Source organism: Drosophila navojoa, chromosome 2 (assembly GCF_054131105.1).
Source record: "Drosophila navojoa isolate 15081-1374.11 chromosome 2, UAZ_NAV_1.0, whole genome shotgun sequence".
Taxonomy (NCBI): Eukaryota; Metazoa; Arthropoda; class Insecta; order Diptera; family Drosophilidae; genus Drosophila; species Drosophila navojoa.
The window spans coordinates 16,353,957-16,373,103 of record NC_142890.1 but is presented as its reverse complement, the minus strand read 5'-3'; the positions used below and the strand labels follow the sequence as shown (position 1 = coordinate 16,373,103).

General features: G+C 36.8%; 1 protein-coding gene across 2 annotated transcripts in view; it reads left to right on the top strand.

The window, feature by feature from the left end:
- The first annotated feature begins 4,094 nt into the window (after positions 1 to 4,094).
- Positions 4,095 to 19,147, top strand: part of bnl (fibroblast growth factor branchless) — a 57,029-nt gene continuing 41,976 nt past the window's right edge. Inside the window, exons 1-2 of one of the 2 annotated variants that reach the window (XM_089265017.1) lie at positions 4,095 to 4,814; positions 15,503 to 17,040. In XM_089265017.1, the coding sequence (XP_089121143.1) occupies positions 16,152 to 17,040 (889 nt within the window). In that variant the 5' untranslated portion in view covers positions 4,095 to 4,814; positions 15,503 to 16,151. The remainder of the gene's footprint in view (positions 4,815 to 15,502; positions 17,041 to 19,147) is intronic. The other variant, XM_089265020.1, reaches the window with a different exon arrangement.

The window sequence follows — 19,147 nt, the reverse complement described above, 5'->3', positions numbered from 1 at the left end:
AGCTTTTACTATTTTATATAGATATATAAATGTGTACTCAATAAATATATTTAAAATAATATAAAAAACAATATTTGTAAACACTTTAATTGAGACGACTTTATTCGATTAACAGACGAATCGCCTAACTAATAAATTTTTAAAGCAGTTAAAAAACAAGCTTTATATAGCCGAACAGGCACGTCAATACACAGACAACCGATATACGGTAAATGTTATAGGTTCAAATTAATAAGATCTGTATATCGAGAAACCAATCAAAGAATAGATTCTTATCAAATTGAACTGGAATAATATAAATAAATATATCTAAAAAAAAAATAAAAATAGAATTATCATTTTAAATTTCTTTTTAGTGTTTATAACAATAATAATAACAATATATTAATTAATTTAATAACAATTTTAACAATAATTATAATAAATAATAATATCATTCAGTCAATTCCTGCAGCTAATCATTTTCCCGCAACCAGTTGACAATCAAGGGGTTAAGAATTTGTTTTGCATTGCAAACAGTTATTTATCTTCAGAGTTGTTCGTATTAATCAGTCAGTCAGTTCAGGCTCAAATAAACAAAAGGCAGCATTCGATATTACATTAGCCGTACAAGCTGTAATTGATTCGATTTGATTGAAGGTCCGTCTGTCTGCGGGCTAAATGTTGGCTGTCCGTGTCGCCATGCGCTGATAGACGACGTTTACAATTCTATTGACATCAATTATCTATTGCCCATAAACCGGCCGATGATGTAGAGCTAATGTACGCTAATGCATTGTGGCGAAATTGTTTAGCTCAATCAGTTAATTGCTGGCAATGCGCATTAGATTGAACTGGCGACAAAGAGCGTGATTGTTCTGTTCGTTCTTTGTCAATGCAAAACGAAAATTTGTAGGGCAATGGACAAATAATGCAAGAGTGGAAGTTGCCCTATAATAATATAGATATAAATATAAACTACATACATATATTCCTTTAAGATTGGGAACATTGTGAATCAGATATAGATCTGATATTCGATTGACATACGAAGATCCCCAGTTGAGAACTCAATAATCTGTGCTCGAGTATTTATATATACATATGTGCTGAGAGACTGCTCCGTCTGAGAACTACGTCCAGTCACTTGCATAGGGTACAAATCAGCAGCTACTTTATGGTAGACATAACAACTATCATATCGTGACAATGTACATGACAATATATTTTGTAATTTAATCCGGGACAATCGGAACGATTGCAATCGGGGCAACTGGACGACAGCAGAGCGACAGCTAACAAGCAGGAAATACGCGCAGCCTTGAGCGAGCGTTTAAAAACGCGCAGGAAACGCGTGCGCCCGCTACACAACAACAACAACAACAACAAGGTGTAAAATGGGCAGTCACGTTTGTCAGGATCAGCCGGCGATGCGTTTAATAATGTGTCAGCTCAGCGTATCGTAGCAGCTGCGCGACAGAAGCAGCAGCTCATTTAGATGCGGGAACACCTCAGCAGCAGCAGCAGGAAGCAGGAGAAGCAACAGCAGGAACCCGGGGCCGAGGCGATCCTGATCGGGATCAAGAAGCGTCTTGCTGCCGTGGCACTTGCTAGCCGGGTACGCTTTAATTAAACCAACATCTCGGGCTAAGCAATTACACGGAAAAAGGGTCAAAGGTCGGCGGCTGTTGAGGCGAGCACATTAGGCCGAAACACTCAACAAGCGCTAGAGCCTTAATTAAGTCATTAGCTCTAAAATGTCCTGCTGCTCGACGCCTTAATTAATCATTTTAATTGTTCGAGTGTGCCAGGGCAGGGCCAGGGCAAAGTCAAGGACAAAGCATTTGGAAAGAATTGTGCCCAAGAACTGCGGGGGAGCGTATTTTGTCTTTAGTTATTTATAGGTCAATGCTGGGGCTGGTTCAGGTTCTGGGTCTGGTGCGGGTCTTGACATTTGGCGTGCGCTGCCATCCACTAAAATGTTGGGCACAAATGTTACAAATGTGGTTTCGGGTTGTCAACCGACCCAAGAATGGGGTTGCGCACTGCACTTAGCGTGGCCACAGAAGGGAATGCGTTTAAGCAACTATGCTCATAGAAAGGAGCAGAACTTGGGAGATAATTTCCTTTGGCAGTTGAGCGAGTTACTTAGACGATGAATTTATAGTATAAAATTTACTTTAAATTATTGCGCAATTGTGCAATTAATGTTGCGTTGGTATTATAATATATTAATTTGTGTTTACTTAATATAAGGTGGCAACACTAAAGACCTTAATGGGCGTAATATGGGAGCAGGGAGCAGGTATATGAGTTAAATAAGAAAAAACGCAGTGAAGAGAGAGCGCGAGAGTGAGATAGAGAGAGGGAGAGAGAGATACAGAGAGAGAGAGAGAGAGACAGAGAGAGAGAGAGACAAAGAGATAGATAAATATGTGGATATATATATATACATATATATATATATATATATATATATATATATATATATATATATATATATATATATATATATATATATATATACAAAGAGAGAGAGAGAGCGAGTGAGATATAGATAATGATGGACAGACTGAGAGAAAGAGAGAGTCAGAGTTATGTACTGAAAATTCATAAATTAAGATTTTATTATTAATTAATCAACTAATAGGAATACTAGAAATATTATTAATTTTAATAGGAACTCGTCTTTGGTCTTTGGTCATGTTCATCAATATTTTTGTTTCCTTTTTTTTTACTTAACAACTCAGCCTATCAATCTATATTCCCATATTGGCAAGGAATAGATAGATTTATTTACTATGACGCCTCTTATCTGTAGATCTATGCATAACTCTTATCGGAAATAATGACGTAGATATATGTACATGGAGACACCCCAAAAACGTTGTTAGCCAGGTAAGTTCAACGTGCAAAGTGTTTATTTGCTGCGCGTTTGCCGTTGTGGGGCATGTGATTTCTAAAACGATAAGATATAGAACAATTTGATTCGCTTTTGGCTGTTCACAAATGTTTAACGAATTCCCCATTTGGACCAATGCGCTACTACTGGCGGAAGCATTCGGTTGCTAGACTATCAAGTGATCATAGTTGTATATTCATATCAACAAACGTCACAAATTGGGCAGAGGAAGCGTCAACACCTCTAGTATCTCTATGGCTTATCACATTTGGCTTATAAAATTTGTTAAGCTTTTGCTGAATCCGGCGCTTTGTGCGTCACTTGTTGTTTTTTTCCAGCTGCTCTTTGGGCAATGTTAATTGGTGTTTGTGCACTTGTGAAATTGGCAACAAGGGCAACAAGCAAAACAACAACAAGTGGGTGTCTACGCGCCAAAATGCACAAACGCCAGCCCCAAGCGCTGTAATCATAAAAGCGCGCGAATCGCTAGTGGAAATTAGGAAATGCAGTAAATTGTGAGAACTGAGCAAAAACCTGCATATGTAGGTGTATTCAGTCATAGTTTAATACTATTTGCAAAAAATAAAAAAAAAATAAAATAAATAAAACTAAATTAGTTTTTGTATTATGTTGTAAATTAAACACAAATATATACATACATACATATACTATATAAGTTTCAGACTCTCAAAATATTATTTATATTTCATCAAATAAAATAAGCAATTTTTTCTGAGAACTTTAATCCCTTGCTAAGAACTGAGCAACTTTTTCTACGTAAATAAAATAAAAAAAATATATATATATTTAACAAAAAGATCTTTATCAGCAACCGCTTGACAACCATATTTAGTGTTAATAAACTTTTTTAATTCTTTAAAAAACGAATTGTAAATTCAAAGAATTCAGCTTAGTTGTTTTCAAAGAAATGCTTTTATATATAGGAATTTACTGCAGTTCTTTTGGACTGTTTACCCGGCTAGGGGTCCCCACTCCTGATACCAGTTAAATATGATAACAGATATAAATATGATATTTCGTGGAGTTAGTTAGATATTGCACTATTCTAACGCCTCGTGGTACCCATCATCCATTGAAAAGAAATTCCCGATTGGCCGACTCGAACGATTTTCACGAAGCGCACACGAAGCCACGCGACTGAGACTGAGGGCAGCCGAGCAGGCCGAGTGGTTCGGTTCCGCGTATGTTGAATGAAATTTTCGCTTTAGTCACTCGCTGGCATTCGATTTGACAACACACGCTGAGCGGAGGGTCCGCTGATTGCGCCGTCGGCAGCATTTTCATTTTTTTCGAAATCGAACAGTTTTTCTTTTGGACGTTTGTCGTAGCATCGCATCGCATCGCGTCGCGTCGATCGTGTTTTTTGAAATCGTTTCTCCGGTTTGAATTCAAATAGTTTTCACCCAATTCCCCCAAACGAAACCTGGTGAAAACTAAAGTAAAAGGAAATACCGGAATAAAATAAATAAAGAGGAATTGTGCTAAATAACAGCTAAATATTATCTAAAGAGCATTTTGACAGCTATCCTAGCCGGTCGCTGCTCAATAGTTTCGAAATTTGAAATTTTTGACGTCGCTGCTCACGCAATTTTCACACATTTTCCCATTTTCCAAAACAAAATTGAAAATTAAAAAAAAAAATTGTAAAATTGTCTTTCAGTATAAAAAGAAAATATTGAGCCTCAATGTGCACAAAAATATTACAAATAATTCAAATTGATGAAAAATCAAAGTCGAGTGCAGTTTTTGAAGAGTGCAAACCAGAAAATGTTGAATTGTTGCTGCAAGAAAATTGAGCAAATTTTTTAAAGTGTGCCAAAGTGCAGCCAATTAAAAAATAGAGATTAAAAAACACAACATAAAACGTCTACAGAAAAATCAGTTAAGCCAAAAACAACTAAAATCGTAAAAGGTGCGTAAATTTTAGTTCACCACAAAATGAAAAAAAAAAAAACTGTCATTACATAAGTTAGACTTTGACGTAAAAAACTTTGCTAAAAAATTGCAAAATATTTTTGACGCTGCCTAAAAATAACCCAAAGAGAAAATGTTTGCTGCATTTTCCATTATGGGCTACGCTTGAGTAATATATTCTAAGACTTTAATTTGTTTAAATAGACTTATAAAAATGACCGGGATTAAATCATGCACTTTGGGTATATTCATAAATTAATATATATAAATTAGCCAACGATGCCGTTCAAATGTTGGCATTCGAAACAAATTGAAATACTTTGAACTTGGCAGACAGCCGAACGATAAAATCATTTCGAAATTTAAATAAAATAGAAACAGAAAAAAATTATTAAAACGGCAAAAAAATGGTAAAAAGTTAGTTGACTCTTAAATTTATATGCCGTTATTTAGCCAACAACAGCCAAAAGTCAATGGCTTTTTTTTTGGCTATTACTGATAAAAAAAAAAAAACAACTCTCGCTTCGTTTGAACAAATAATAATAATATAAAGAAATGATGAATAAAAAATTGTCAAAGGCAGAGATTCCATTAGCTAGCTGCTAATTGCAGCGCGGATTTGATTTCATATATTTTGGTTAGATTTCACAGCAAAACAACAGGAAAAAGAGGAATTTCCAACGGAATCAGATTAATATAAGTCGCGCGCTCAGTTAGTTGCTCTAATTAACCTAATCCCATTACTAATTGCACTCTGTTTGCAATGGTATTTCGACCTCGACTAAGCCTAATCAACAGCTATTCGCTGTAGTTTTCCGTCAGATAAACCTAAAGCAAACAGAGAGCAAAAATCATATCTTCTTCATCGTTCTCTCTTTAAGCAACCTTCTGACAAGGTAGTCGAAAGCGAAATTTATATTAAATAGAATTCTATGTGCGTTGCGCAGTTCTCACTTACTTATTTATAGGCATTGTTCTTTTTTTTAGCATTTCTTTTTTTTTTTTTTGCAAAAGCTTCACATCTGCCCACTGTGTTTGTATCTGTATCTGTGTGTGCCGGCATGCGTATCTCATAATACGCACGTTCTAATCTCTCAATTACTGTGCAAAACCTTTTCGCCGTGTCCTATAAAAGAAAAAGAAATCAAAAAAAAGAAATGCCGGCTGCAGTTATCTAATAGTTTAGCTAGTTATCTAAGCTCAACTGCTGCTGCTGCTGCTGCTGCTGCTGCTTTTGTATCCGTATCCGTATCTGTATCTTTATCTGTGTATCTGTGTGTGCTTTGTGCGGCCGCATGCGAATTTGCGTTATTTGTTACGTCAAGCTTTGGGTTCAACAACTGCTAATCACATGATATTTGGACTTCACAGGCCGCGAGCATTCGCCGCATGTATCGATAACGATAAGTAAAACTATCGGCGTGATATTTCATAAATTCAATAGAACGATCAATTATTGTTTTAAATTTAGCTTGGCAGCTTCTTAAAATAGTCGAATCTATTACAATTTCACCATCGATCGCCGATAACGTCGCAAACGAAACCAAATGTATTTTTGTTTTGTGCGCTCTGTGGAAAGAACTTTCTTTAGCCTTTACCTGATAAGTTACGCAATGGCTGATTACATGCTCCATGCCACATTTGAGTTTAGTCGAAAAAAATGTACGTTCAAGGCATTACGTCAACGCCTGCAGGCCAAAGGGCAAACAATAAAACAAAAACTGTTCAGAATCGCCATATCAAATATTAAACAAATTGTATTGAAATGGAATTTCAATACTGATACTCGCCGGCCATTAAATAATTCGAATTCCATTGAGTTTGTCGTCGTTAAGAGACTCATTCATTAGACTTTATAGAGACAGAGAGAGTAGCATGCGGTGCTTCGACTTAAACAGAAAACCCAATTATCAGTCACGCATATTTATTGGACTGTTTGAATAACTATTTAATGGAATTGAATTTGTAGCGCGATTAAGAAACAAACAAACAAACTCATCTGCACTTTGACACCGTTTGTTGCTGCTCTATGCTTGATCGATTGCCCTGGAATACTATGCAAAAAAAAAACAACAACAACAACAATAAAAACATGAAATATAACCATCATACACCATGAGAGAAAACGCGTGAGGGGCAGAGGAGGTGTAGGCGGCGGTTAGATAATGCTTATCGCACGACATGTTTTATGGCCATGCGTAAATACTGTAAAGTACTTAGCTGAAAGTGGCGCAAAAACTGCCGCCCCTTTGGCAGCAGGCACCACGCAGCTGGCAGCAGCAGCAGGAGGAGCAGGAGGAGCAGGGGCTGCCACAGCAGAGGCAGCCAGGAGGGACGCAACACCAACTACAACAATAAAAACTGCACTTTTTTTTTGCCTTGTATTAACGAAGCGTGAACACTAGACCACATAATGTGCGGCACACATTTGGCAACAGCAATACACACACAAAAACACACACACACACACATACAGACATGGACAGTGCTACACGACGTAGCCCCTAAAAAAGAAAATTTTAAGGAACACGACAAAAGAGAAATAGGAAAATGGGAAAATTGTCGCGCATTTTCTACACATTTGTATTTGATTTCATTTCATTTTATTTTATCTTATTTTATTTTATTCATTTGACGCAATTTAAAAATATCCTAGACGTAATTGTTGCTCTCGCTGTTGCTGTCTCTTTTCACATTACTAATACGACGCGTTGTCTTTGAGCTTTTTTTAATTTCGCGCGTAAAGTGCGTGACTTTTAATTAGACTACAATAAATGTGCGCAAATGTGTGGGAGTGTGGTACATTGGCCATCTCGAGTTTGTTTGTTCTCTTTATTAATTACTGTCTGCTTAAGCTTTATGAAGACGTATGTAGATACATTTGATGACAGCTTCACTGCTCGTGGATAATAATTTCAAATATGCACAAATTTATTGTCGCAATCTGCAGGAATTTGTGTGGGGAAAGCCAGAGGTTAGCCAGCTGGAGTATTGCCAGATATTTAGAGAAGATTAATTGATTGGAATTGATTTTCATATTTTAAAGATCTAAATGTTTAGTGACGATAGAGACGGCTAAATATAAATACGAAAATTTGTGGAAAATACACAAATAAATTTTGTGGATATTTGAATATATATGTAGGAATTTATTGTCGCAATCTTGAGGAATTTCCATGCTAAACATACGTTAGCCAACTAGCTGGAGTGTTGCCAGATGATTAATTATTTTTAATAAATATTTTAATATCATTTTGTTTTTATTTAAATTTGAAATTCTTTTGGATACAAAAATGTAAATTTTATTAAAACTCTGACTTTTAGAAAGTTGGATCTTAATTATATTTTAGATAGTTTAATAGACATACGTTTATATATTTCACTTACACTTTTTCAGCATTCCCATCGTCTTTTGTAGCTTGTGGCTAATGCCACAATCTCTTACAGCTTTCTTACAATATATTTAAGCTGAGCATAAGAAATGTGCTTGCAGTGCGTGCTCTCCATAAAGATGTTAGCGCTGTACACTCACACTACACGAACAAAAAAAAAAAAGTATCTTAAAGATACACTTGTCAATAGCTCAGTCAATGAATGATGTTTGCTTTGTAGTTAGCAGCGAGCGATGGAGCGGGTGAGCGCATGTGATCCGATTGCATGTGGCTTTGCCCTCGCTTGTCTCGTGCACTAAATATTTAAAATTGTTCAATTTCTCGAGAGGATTGCGTCGCTGGCAGCGACACCGACAGCGGTAGCGTCGGCCCAATTGCTTCCGGTTCAAATGGATTACACAAAAGCACGCTGCACTTTTTTTCTCTCTTTTTTTTTCTTTTTTTTTTTTTTTTTTTGTTCATCTTCATCTTTTCTATTTCAAAGACTAGTGGGTTCTCATCTCTGTTTGCAGTTGGGTTCCGATGCTTTCTAAATGCGCGTGAATGCTTGCCAAGTATCAAATAGTGAGCGCTCAAGTATCTGCAGCTCTTCTCCTTCTTGTTATTGTTGTTGTTGTTGTTGGTGTTGCTGCTTTTGTTTTTGTTTCTATACAAATGAAGTGCATAGCGATTAGTGCATTTGTGTAGTTGCCTTTTGTTTGAGTTATGTTTCGGTATCTTTTTCATTTTCTTCCTCTTTAACCATTTAAGCCTCCCGCTTCCCCCCTTTGGCTTCTTGGCCTTTCTTGTTTTTCCAAAGAAAATTAATTGTTTTGTAAACACGTGAGTTATTTTTTTTTCTGGTTTGACAACGCATTGCATTGAAAATCGACAATTGCCGTGAGACTGAACAGAAACAGAGCTGCTTATAGAAACACGAAAATCTTATATCTATAAAAATACCTATGTATGTATGTACATGTGTATGTTTCATACGTCGGCATATGTATATTACACTTGGCGGAGACAATATGCATCTTAATATCTCGCTGCTTGCATTCAAATGGACATACATTTATCTATGGGCTGTCAGCAAATGCTGCCGTACATCAATCACCCAGTCTAAGCACTTTATACCTTATATAAATATAACGGTCTGTAAACCACATATATATATATGCATATATCTGTATAAATATATTATTTAATCTTGTGACTTTTGTGTCGGAAGAGTCTGAAATCACATGTTTAGGCTAATGCATTGCATAAATTATGATAATTTCACTTGTTATTTAGTTAATAATATTTGTTTTTAACGAAAATCTTTTCGCTTTCATTAGAGATAATCTTCCGAAGAAAACAGCTTGAACGACTTTCTTATACCCTACAGTTGTTGTTGTCTAACGAAAATTTATGCTCTAAAATGAATAAATAAAATATATATTTAAATTATTAATCATCTATTTTATATAGTAAGGAATCAAGCTTATCTTTGTCTGCTACTACAGGGCATGCTCGCACTGCTCATAGCCGACTTTGGCATTGAATCGACTCAAGTGGTATGGCTTTTAAATAAATATCGAGTCGAAAAGATTCTTGCAGCACGCCATTAACATGGCTTTGTTTGTTTGTTCGGCCAGCTCTGTTTGGGGCAATTTGTTTTTATTATTGCCTCGCATTGTAGTCTAAATACGATAGGGGGGGAGGGAGAAGCAAAAGCGAAGCTATCCAAGTGTTGAGCAAAAAATGTAACCACAATAGTATAATTTGCACATAAAGCATAATGTAAGTGGGTTTTGCGGTTTGGCTCTGTTTCGGCCAAGTTGCATTACCAAAATTGAAATTGCGGTAAGCGGAGCCAATGAACGGTTAGCAAATAGATGTGGGACGGAAATATAATTTTACAAAGCGAAAACTAGACATAAATAAAGAGAGAACTGGATAAAGAAAAACGAAAGAGTATTGTGAAATTTAAAAAAAATTTCCACTTGAATCTCGACTTGTATAAATTCATATAAATAAACATTAATTTTAAGATGTATATATGTTCATTTACAAAAGAAAAACATTCCAAGTATTGATCAATAAAATATATTTAGCCAACTTTTCAGTCAGCAATTGGAATGTGGTAGGCAAAACTTGTTATTTTGTTAATGTCATTAAAGGTAAATAAAAACCAATAAATTTAATTAATGACAGCGACTGCTTGGAAAACAAACTAAGAGGCATTCGGAACAACAAATCCAGCAGTAATAATAATAAATAGTGTGTATTAAACAAAAGCGCAGACAAACAGGCTTTATGTATTTATTTAATACAAATATCCATGCATATTTATATGAATCGACTTTATTTATATATTAAATTAATAACACAATTTCCGAGGCAGTCCCGCCACTCAGTAGATGTGTAAGAATTTGCATAAAAACAAAAAAAAAAAAAAAAAAACAAAGTTTAATAAAATGAAAACAAACGCATTTAAATTTCAAATGCTGCTTAGGTGATAAATGTTCGAGCACTCGAGCGAGCCCCCCTTGGCTTATGGCGAGTGTTGTTACCCAAGCGCCGAGCGGGGCGTTGGTGGGCCGAGGGCGGGGCAGCCAAGCGTCTGACATGGACTAATTAAGTTGCGCAGTTTGCTCAGATTTACTACAGCCGACCAGTTTAGTCTGCCCCAGCGATCCGTGGCGATACTTTCCCAAACTTCGCATCCATCCGTCCATCCATCCGTCAGCTCAAGCCCTTAAAACAAAACAAAAACAAAAATAAAATAAATGAAAATAAATCTAAACAAAAGCAAATGTCAAATTCATTTGAGACGAATAAATTTGTTTTTGTTTTTTCTTTTCTTTTTGCTTTGTCGTATTGCTAAAAAAAAAAGCGCGATAATCGTTTCTGGCGGACAGTTCAATGACTAGGTCTAGGCGGATTATGGCAAAATGTCAGCTGTACCCAGATCTTAGCAATCGAATGGAAAACCTTTTTATACCCTGGACTGGGTGGCCATGTAGAGATGATGTATGTTGATCAAGTCGGGCTGAAGCATAAGATATAAATTAAACTCTACATCAATCTAGAGTTTCGTCTCACAAAAGCAAGGTTCATTGAACATATACCTCTGAGCAAAACGTTTGTGGAGTTTACAAGAACTACAATTTACATATTCTCTAAAAGGAAAGAGTTGCTCGATGAGTTCTTAGATTTTCATTTATTAAATTTTTATATTTTTCTAAATAAGTCCATAGAGTTTCATTTCAAGCAATCAAAGCTTGTGTAGAGGGTATCACATCGTCGATCCCTTATATAATTATGTTCCGTCATAACGATGACTGTGTGCCTTGTGTTTGTCTCTGGCGACTGCTTCGACTTGTCGTCAAGCAGCAAGATGAGCTCGCCTAATTTATTGAACGATTTGTCGCACAGTGACCGAAAACTAACCGCAAGACATTAAAAAGTGGCAAAAAAAAAATCAAAAAATTATTTTTGCACACAATTGGAAATTTAACTATGCTCAGTTTACTATGTATAAGAAAAAAAATTCAATTATCTATTTTATTCATTTCATTATTTGGCAAAATAAAAGCCGCTGCCTCACATTTTTAGTCACTTCAAGTTTTGCTTGTTTGTGATTTTTTTTTCAAGTGGCTGCTGATTTTTTTTTTTTATTGCTCAAATCAACATTTTTTTATGTTGTTTTTGTCGCCTCTAATTTAAATTAGGTTTGATGTGAGCATAAATTTGATTAAAGCGACCGCAAAAGTTGCGCTTAGAATTTGGGTTATATGAATGGGACAATGGGGTGTGTCAAATGTTGGGGGCAGGCAAGGCGGAAATATATGCGATAAGATTTGGTTTATCAAAACTAAACTTTCGCTTTCCCAATCGGGCAACTCCAGTTATATTTTCTTGGGCTCTTTTGGGCGTGTTGGCAACTGCCAACTGCAGGTAAAAATGGGTAATATGCAGATCCGGCAATAACTGTTATTATATTGCCACACAAGCTGGCAGCTCCTTGACATCGGCTATCAGACGATGTGGCCCGGCCATTGTACAACATACTTATATGGCGCATTATTTGGTTGCTGTTGTTGACTTTGTTGTTGCTGGTTTTCGTTTTATGTTCTTCATAATTTGTTGATTATGCGCCCCCGGCTGCTAGGAACTTATGAATGACAGACACGGTGGCCCAAAACGGAGCGGGGATCATTAAAATATACATTTGATTTGTGTGCGTGCGGTGGGCAGCGTCTGAGGTGTTACTTTAAACACAATCCAAATGATTTTTTGTTCAGCTTTTGTTTTGTTTTTATTTTTTTATAACTTGGCACATGTGTCGCTTGTCCCTAAATAGTTTTTTTTCACGCTTTAGTATTTTTTTTTTAATTTACAAATTTTTATGCTGCGCCTTTGTTGTTGTTGGTGCAGTTGTTGTGGTTTGGACTGTGCGGCTTGGGGGCTTTTGATGCCCTTACAGAATATTTAACATAAATTCTACCAGCACAAACAGCAATAACAACAACAGCAAGAGCAACAGCAACATATACATGAGGAAGAGGAAGAACGCAACTTGGCACACATTTTGGGCCTTTATTTCGGCAGCTGTTTCGGGTGAAAGGCATAAATAAAAGTCAAGCTGAGGTTGGCAAAGGGTTATGCATATTTTAAATGCTCATAAGGTTTTCTTTCTTTCTTTTTTTTTTTTTTTTTTTTTTTTTTAATAAAAAGCTCGAAGCATGCCAATAAAAACTGTTTGGATCGGAGCTCAGCTCTGAAGGGCATACAAAAACAAAATCTAGCATGTTAAGTGAAAGGTTTTCGAGTATTCTCAATTAATTAAAGCTAAATATCAGTTTGCTTATTTTAATAGCTATTGATTATGACATAAAATGTCACCTTAAACATATATTAATTTAAATTAATTCAGCTAAGCTTAATCTGTTAAAAAGAACTGAACTAATACGCATTGATATTAATATATCAACTTATGTGTTAACACTCTGCTATAAAATTGCTTCAGACTTTAACATAACAGAGAAATGTTAGCTATGCGACAAGCAGCTTAACATAATATACAAATGTTATATTATTTTGATATTAACAGGTCTCAGCTGCACTGTTAGCAATCCGAAAGCTGTTTAGGCTTCTGTTAGATTAACACAATTTGATGCTGTTAGCAAAGGAGCGTATATAAGAATACAAAATTTGATGATTTTGTTATCTTTCATTGTTGAAAAGCCAAAATATGCCTGTTAGCCAAGCAGCTGTTTGAGTGTTAGCAAAACCGCGTTAAAACAATATATTTATAGCAGCAAACACGATAAAGTTGTTAGAGAAACATATAAAAATATATATTGGCAATAAATTGTTAATGTGTTTTATAAATCCCAATTGACATAAGAACCAGCTTTTTTGGCCCTGGCTTTGGCGTGCGGCACATGTGTTTGAGTGTGTGAGTGCGTTAAACATCTTAGGCATGCGAATACCGTATTTTTTTGTTTTCTTTTTGGGACACATTTTGAGAGGTCGTAACTGTTGGCGTTTTATGCGCGTTTTTAAACGCGCACGTGGCAATAGCGGCAAATGGCGATGCCATTGCTTATTGCATAAGTGGGGTGACCGGGGCGTGCGTGTGTGTGTGCGTGTGTGTAACGATTATCTGCAATAGAACACTGCGAAGTCAATGCAACAGAAAAGCAATTAACATGAAATTTGGCCCACAACTCAGACGGACAGACGGACATTGGCAGCGAGCAACTTATGAGTCGCTTATTTATTTTCGTTTAGGCGAGTTGGCGGCAATTGAATTGTTGTTGTTTATAGTAATTAAAACGGAGTGCACTTAAATGTTGCATAAAAAATTCTGCTGCTGCTGCTGCTGCTGCTACTGTTTGCGTTAGCAAGTTTTGCTGCTGCTGCTGCTGCTGCTGCGTAGGCATCTGAACACGTGCCAAAAACTCAGCAGCAGCAACAAGACCAACAACAAGAACAACATCATCTAAGTGCAATGACAACGTCACTCAGCCGCCCTGCGGCACTTCCTCAAATTGTATCTCGTAGATACATTCTGTCGCCGTTGATGTTGTTGCTGCTGCTGCTGCTGTTGTTGCTGCTACTGTTGCTACCGTTGTTGTTGTTGCTGCAGTTAGTGCGTGATTATTTTCAAATTCGACACAGTTTTATGCGCGAATTGTTTTTGTTGCCACATTTATTTTTAAACAACAATTTGCCAGTCGCGCTGCCTCTTGCGCTTTTCCCTTCATTTTGCGAGTTGTTTTCCAATCTTTTTCTTGCCCACTTTTCTTCGCTCGCTTAGTTGGCCAATTTGTGCATTTGGCTGCGCGACGCAAAGAGAGGCGGAAAGTCATTTTCGATGTTTCGTTGTTTTCACCGAGTTTTTTGCATAACTGTCCGTTGCGATCGTCTCCCTTTTGGGCGGTATTTATGTAACTCGTTGACCACTTGACGCGCCCATAGGTACAATTGTATCTTTTTTTTTTCTATTTTCCCTTTTATTTTTTGTATGTTAGTATCTACCGGTTGTTCGCACTGATAGTCGCGGTGCCTAAAAATAAACTGTTCCACTTTGCAGCCGCCGTGAGGCGTTGGCTTAATATAGCCACAGCACTAATTAAATGTCAAAATTGCGCATAAAAGCGCTTAGAACGATGAATTTATGTACAATTCGACTAATCCGAAATGTTGCCGTTGGAATTTTCAAAGCCAATTCGAATATGCAATAACTTCTGCGTGTTGAATATCTTTATTTTTTTTTAAATGTCATTTGACTAGAAATAGAGTCTTCAACAGGTGTTGCGACTACTGGAAATGTCTATTGATAGACATGTTAAAAATGCTGAAATCTAATGCAAGGTTCTAATGCAAAGACATGGCAATGTAGGGTATGGACTTTATATAGAGATTAAAGATACAAGAGCAAAAGGCGAGTGTCAATGCGGATTAAGGGGAAGATAAATGGAAGATGTCTAAGTAAATAGATAGAAGATATTTGACAGAAAGATGAACCAGAGAAAAACAAATATATATGCAAGAAATGTCTTATGGAAGGAAGTTTAATTAGATATAATAGATAGATGCAAACTATTTGGGATATTAAGGTATACTAATAGTTAAGTAAAAGTTACATGGTAGTTTTATTATTCTCATACTACATATGTATGTATATACTACGTTCATTAAAGGTCTTGTATTAGCCTTTGTACAAGTTTTTTCTTGAAAATCCAATTTGTAATTTATATGCTGCTCAAATATGTTTGCTTTCAATAATAACCTTTGCTGTGGCCTTCTCTCTTTACAGCTTTGAAAGTGCAACATGTTGGCGTTGCAGCCGCACACCTAAGGCCCTAGCAACAGCAAAAGCGACAACGAAGCGAGCTGCGTTGGTTGATTTTCAGACTTGAACGGCCGCCAATAACTGTGCTGACATGACTAGGAAGTCATTGGAGTTGATAAAATGCATTATCAGCGAGGAAGACGACGATGAAGATCAGCAGCAACAGCAGCAGCAGAAGGAAGGGCATGAATCGATGAAATTGAAAAGTGTTCAACAAGTCTACGATATGATAACCTAAATTGTTTGCCACCAAGCGGCGAAAATTTTATGTCAACTGGAGCACAGAACTCTAAGAGAAAACGAATACACTGAGAAAAACAAATATAATAATTTAAACAAAAAACACACAACGAAACGAATGTAGACATATAACTTCCTTTCCTTTTCCTTTTTTTTTTTTGGTTACTCAAACGAGGCGTTCACATGTTTCAACGATATTTAAGGGCGTGTCGCACGCCCAGCAACAACTGACAAACTTGAGGCAGCAACAAATTTGTATAAACAGCGAACCAGCAAAGTACTTTGAACAAGAAAATAAAAAGAAAGGTGAAAAGCAACAGCAACTGCAACAACAGCAGCAACAACTCTTGTGCAACTGTAATTGTAATCTTTCATGCGAAGAAACCTGCGCTTGAATTGGAGGGCCCTGGCGCTGCTGGGCGCCCTCCTTTTATCGATTGAGACCCGGGCGGGTCTGTCGTTTGCCGTAACGACAATGTCGAACCAAGACACAAATAGTACGCAAACAAACAGTAGTAATGCAAACAATAACAACAACAATAGCAGTAGCAATAACAATCACAGTAACAATAACAATAACAATAACAATAACAATATTCAATTTAATAGTAATAGTTCCATGCAAAGTGATCATAGTCATAATAGTCCTCTATTCCTGCTGAGGCGTGAATATAGTTTAGATCAAAATCAAAGTATTAGCGCTGAATTTAATATGCGAACATTAAACAACACAAATCAATCAACTGCCATAATCACAACCACCACAGCAACACCCAACAGCAGCAGCAGCAGCAGCAGGAGCATCACAACAGAAGCAACAGTTGCTGATGCAGATCGATTGGGATTCATTTTCTCATCTGCGCCGCATGAACATTTGGCCATACTCTCACGCACCGAGCGCAGCATACGACATCAGCATCAGCATCTGCATCACCAGCAACTGCAACAGCGGCAGCAACAGCAGCAGCAGCAGCAGCAACAGCAGCAGACTGCTGCCACCAACAGCAACAGCAACAGCAATTTCATTGGTTCGAAATCGAAAAGACTGAATAACTCTAGAAATAATCTACACATAAATAGTAGCAACAGCAACAGCAACATATTCAACAACAATCCCAGCAATTTGGATCGCAACGAACGCTCCACAATCTCCCATTTGGCTGGACCATCTCGCAAAATTCAGTTATATATGAAGAATCGTATACTGCAAATACTGCCAGATGGCACCGTCAATGGCACGCAGGACGAGCAGAGTGAATACAGTGAGTACATTTTTCTATAATATGCGCTATTTATAAGGTAGAACGGTACACGAATCGACATGACTTAGACTCAGTCGAGCATGGCGAGCGATCCATAAAAGCTAGATCAAGCTTGCTCAATTAGCTCTGCTCAGAAATTTATCGATATATGTATATACATATATGAATGAATTATATATATAGACATTGAGAGCTTTTAAATAAATTCAGAGTATATTTCTGTTTCTTTTTCTATTCTATTTTCAATTTAAAATTTTATTTATTTTTTTTATATTTATACTAAGTGACAAAAATCATTTAATTGCATATATATTTTTCAATATTTACAATCTGACAAGACCAAATTTAGTTGTTAAAAATATATATATTAAAATAAGTATACAATGGAAAGCTTTGTAGTTGAATTGAACACATTCAAAACATTTATATAAATATTTTTTTATACCTTTTTTTATTGAACAAAAATATCAAAGACTGAGCTAAAAATGTATACAGTTTTTATATTACTTAAATGTTCAAAATAGATTAAATTTAATTTATTGTTATATTATTTAGGTGCCATAAAAGATCGCATAATAACACTTAAAGAAATAATATTCGATTCAAAAGCATCTACGTATATAAATATATGTATATGTGTATATATGTATGTTTATATAATTCTTTGGTTTTCTTCGTCAAACTGTTTCGGTATTGTGAAATATGAAAAGCAACTAAAAACGTTTCGAGCTGCATTTGTTTAATGTCAGAGATTGTAACTTTGACCTTATGTTTGGAGCAACAGAGTGTCCAAAGTAAACTTCAAAGTCGACGCCCCATTGTTTAAGTTATCTTTCCACAAAAACTTGCCCCAAAAATCTTGTTTAGCATTTTTTCATCGACATAAACAAGCAAATAAACTAATGCGTATATGAAATATCAGCAGAGCAATATGTAGTATAAATATATATGTTTGTTTCCTTATACATATGCATACATATCTACCTATATATATTTAGATCACTTGGCACGCCCACTCAGGCAGCGTCCACAAGTTGAAAGTTCTCATAAAAGAAAGAAGATGTGTGTTTGTTTCAAAAGTTTTTCTAGCGGCAAGTCTAGGGCGCTACGGTATGAGAGGGAGGGGGGGATGGAGGGGCGGAGCTAGTGGGGCGTTGCGTTTGGCCAAGAAAATATGTACGAAAAAAAGAAAAGTGAGAAAAATGTTAGAAATATATGTGTAGCGTAGCCTGTTTATGTTGAGCATCATTAAGTCAGACACTTGATTTGGCAATATGCTGCCGGCCGCTGCCGCTCGGGGCGCCCAGGAGGGGCATCTATTGTATTATTTGCCATATAAATTGATGTTGTGCGTGCGAGTGTGTGCGTGTGAGTGAGTTAAGGCTGAATAGCTTGGCATAAATCTTGTTTTAATGTACTGAACGACCTGATTAGCTACCGCTGCTGCTGCCGCTGCCGATGCTGCTGCTGGTCATGAGTCAGCCAACTCATCAGCTGGGCATTTGCATAACTTGGCAGGCAGCTGGTTAAGCCAATCGCAACTTGTTGTCCAAATTAATTTACAGCTTCATTTTTATACAGTTTTTCCCACTTCATCTTCCTCTTGGTCTTTTTTTTCTGTAGCTTTTTGCTGCGGCAATTTGCAAGGCTGATAACAAAAGCAGCCGAAAAACTTGTTGAGCGCACGGCCGGTTTTGCGCGCGTTTTTAATCGCGCGCAGGCATCGCTTCATTGAGACATCAGCGACGCGATGCTGCATAGATAGTGCATATGAGTGCTACACGCTGTTGTTGTAGATTAATGAAATTTACGTTGCTGCTGCCGTTGCCTGCAGCACGGGTGTTAATTTGATTTCGTGCGCCTGCCTCATGCGATAATGCGCTGCTGTTAAGATCTGGCCCGAAAACTGTTTCGATTTCGGTTGTTTTTCTTTGGTCAAAAGGTGTCTGAAACAGATTTTTATAGCAATTGCACAATGTTGAGCACTCCAGCACTTTCACAGCGCAGTGCTTAGTTTATTGCTCATAGCTGTTGAGTTTTTTATGAGTTCTCAAACAGAAATCACGCACTTGCCAAGCTTTTAGCTCCCGTCCAGAGCTAGTTTATC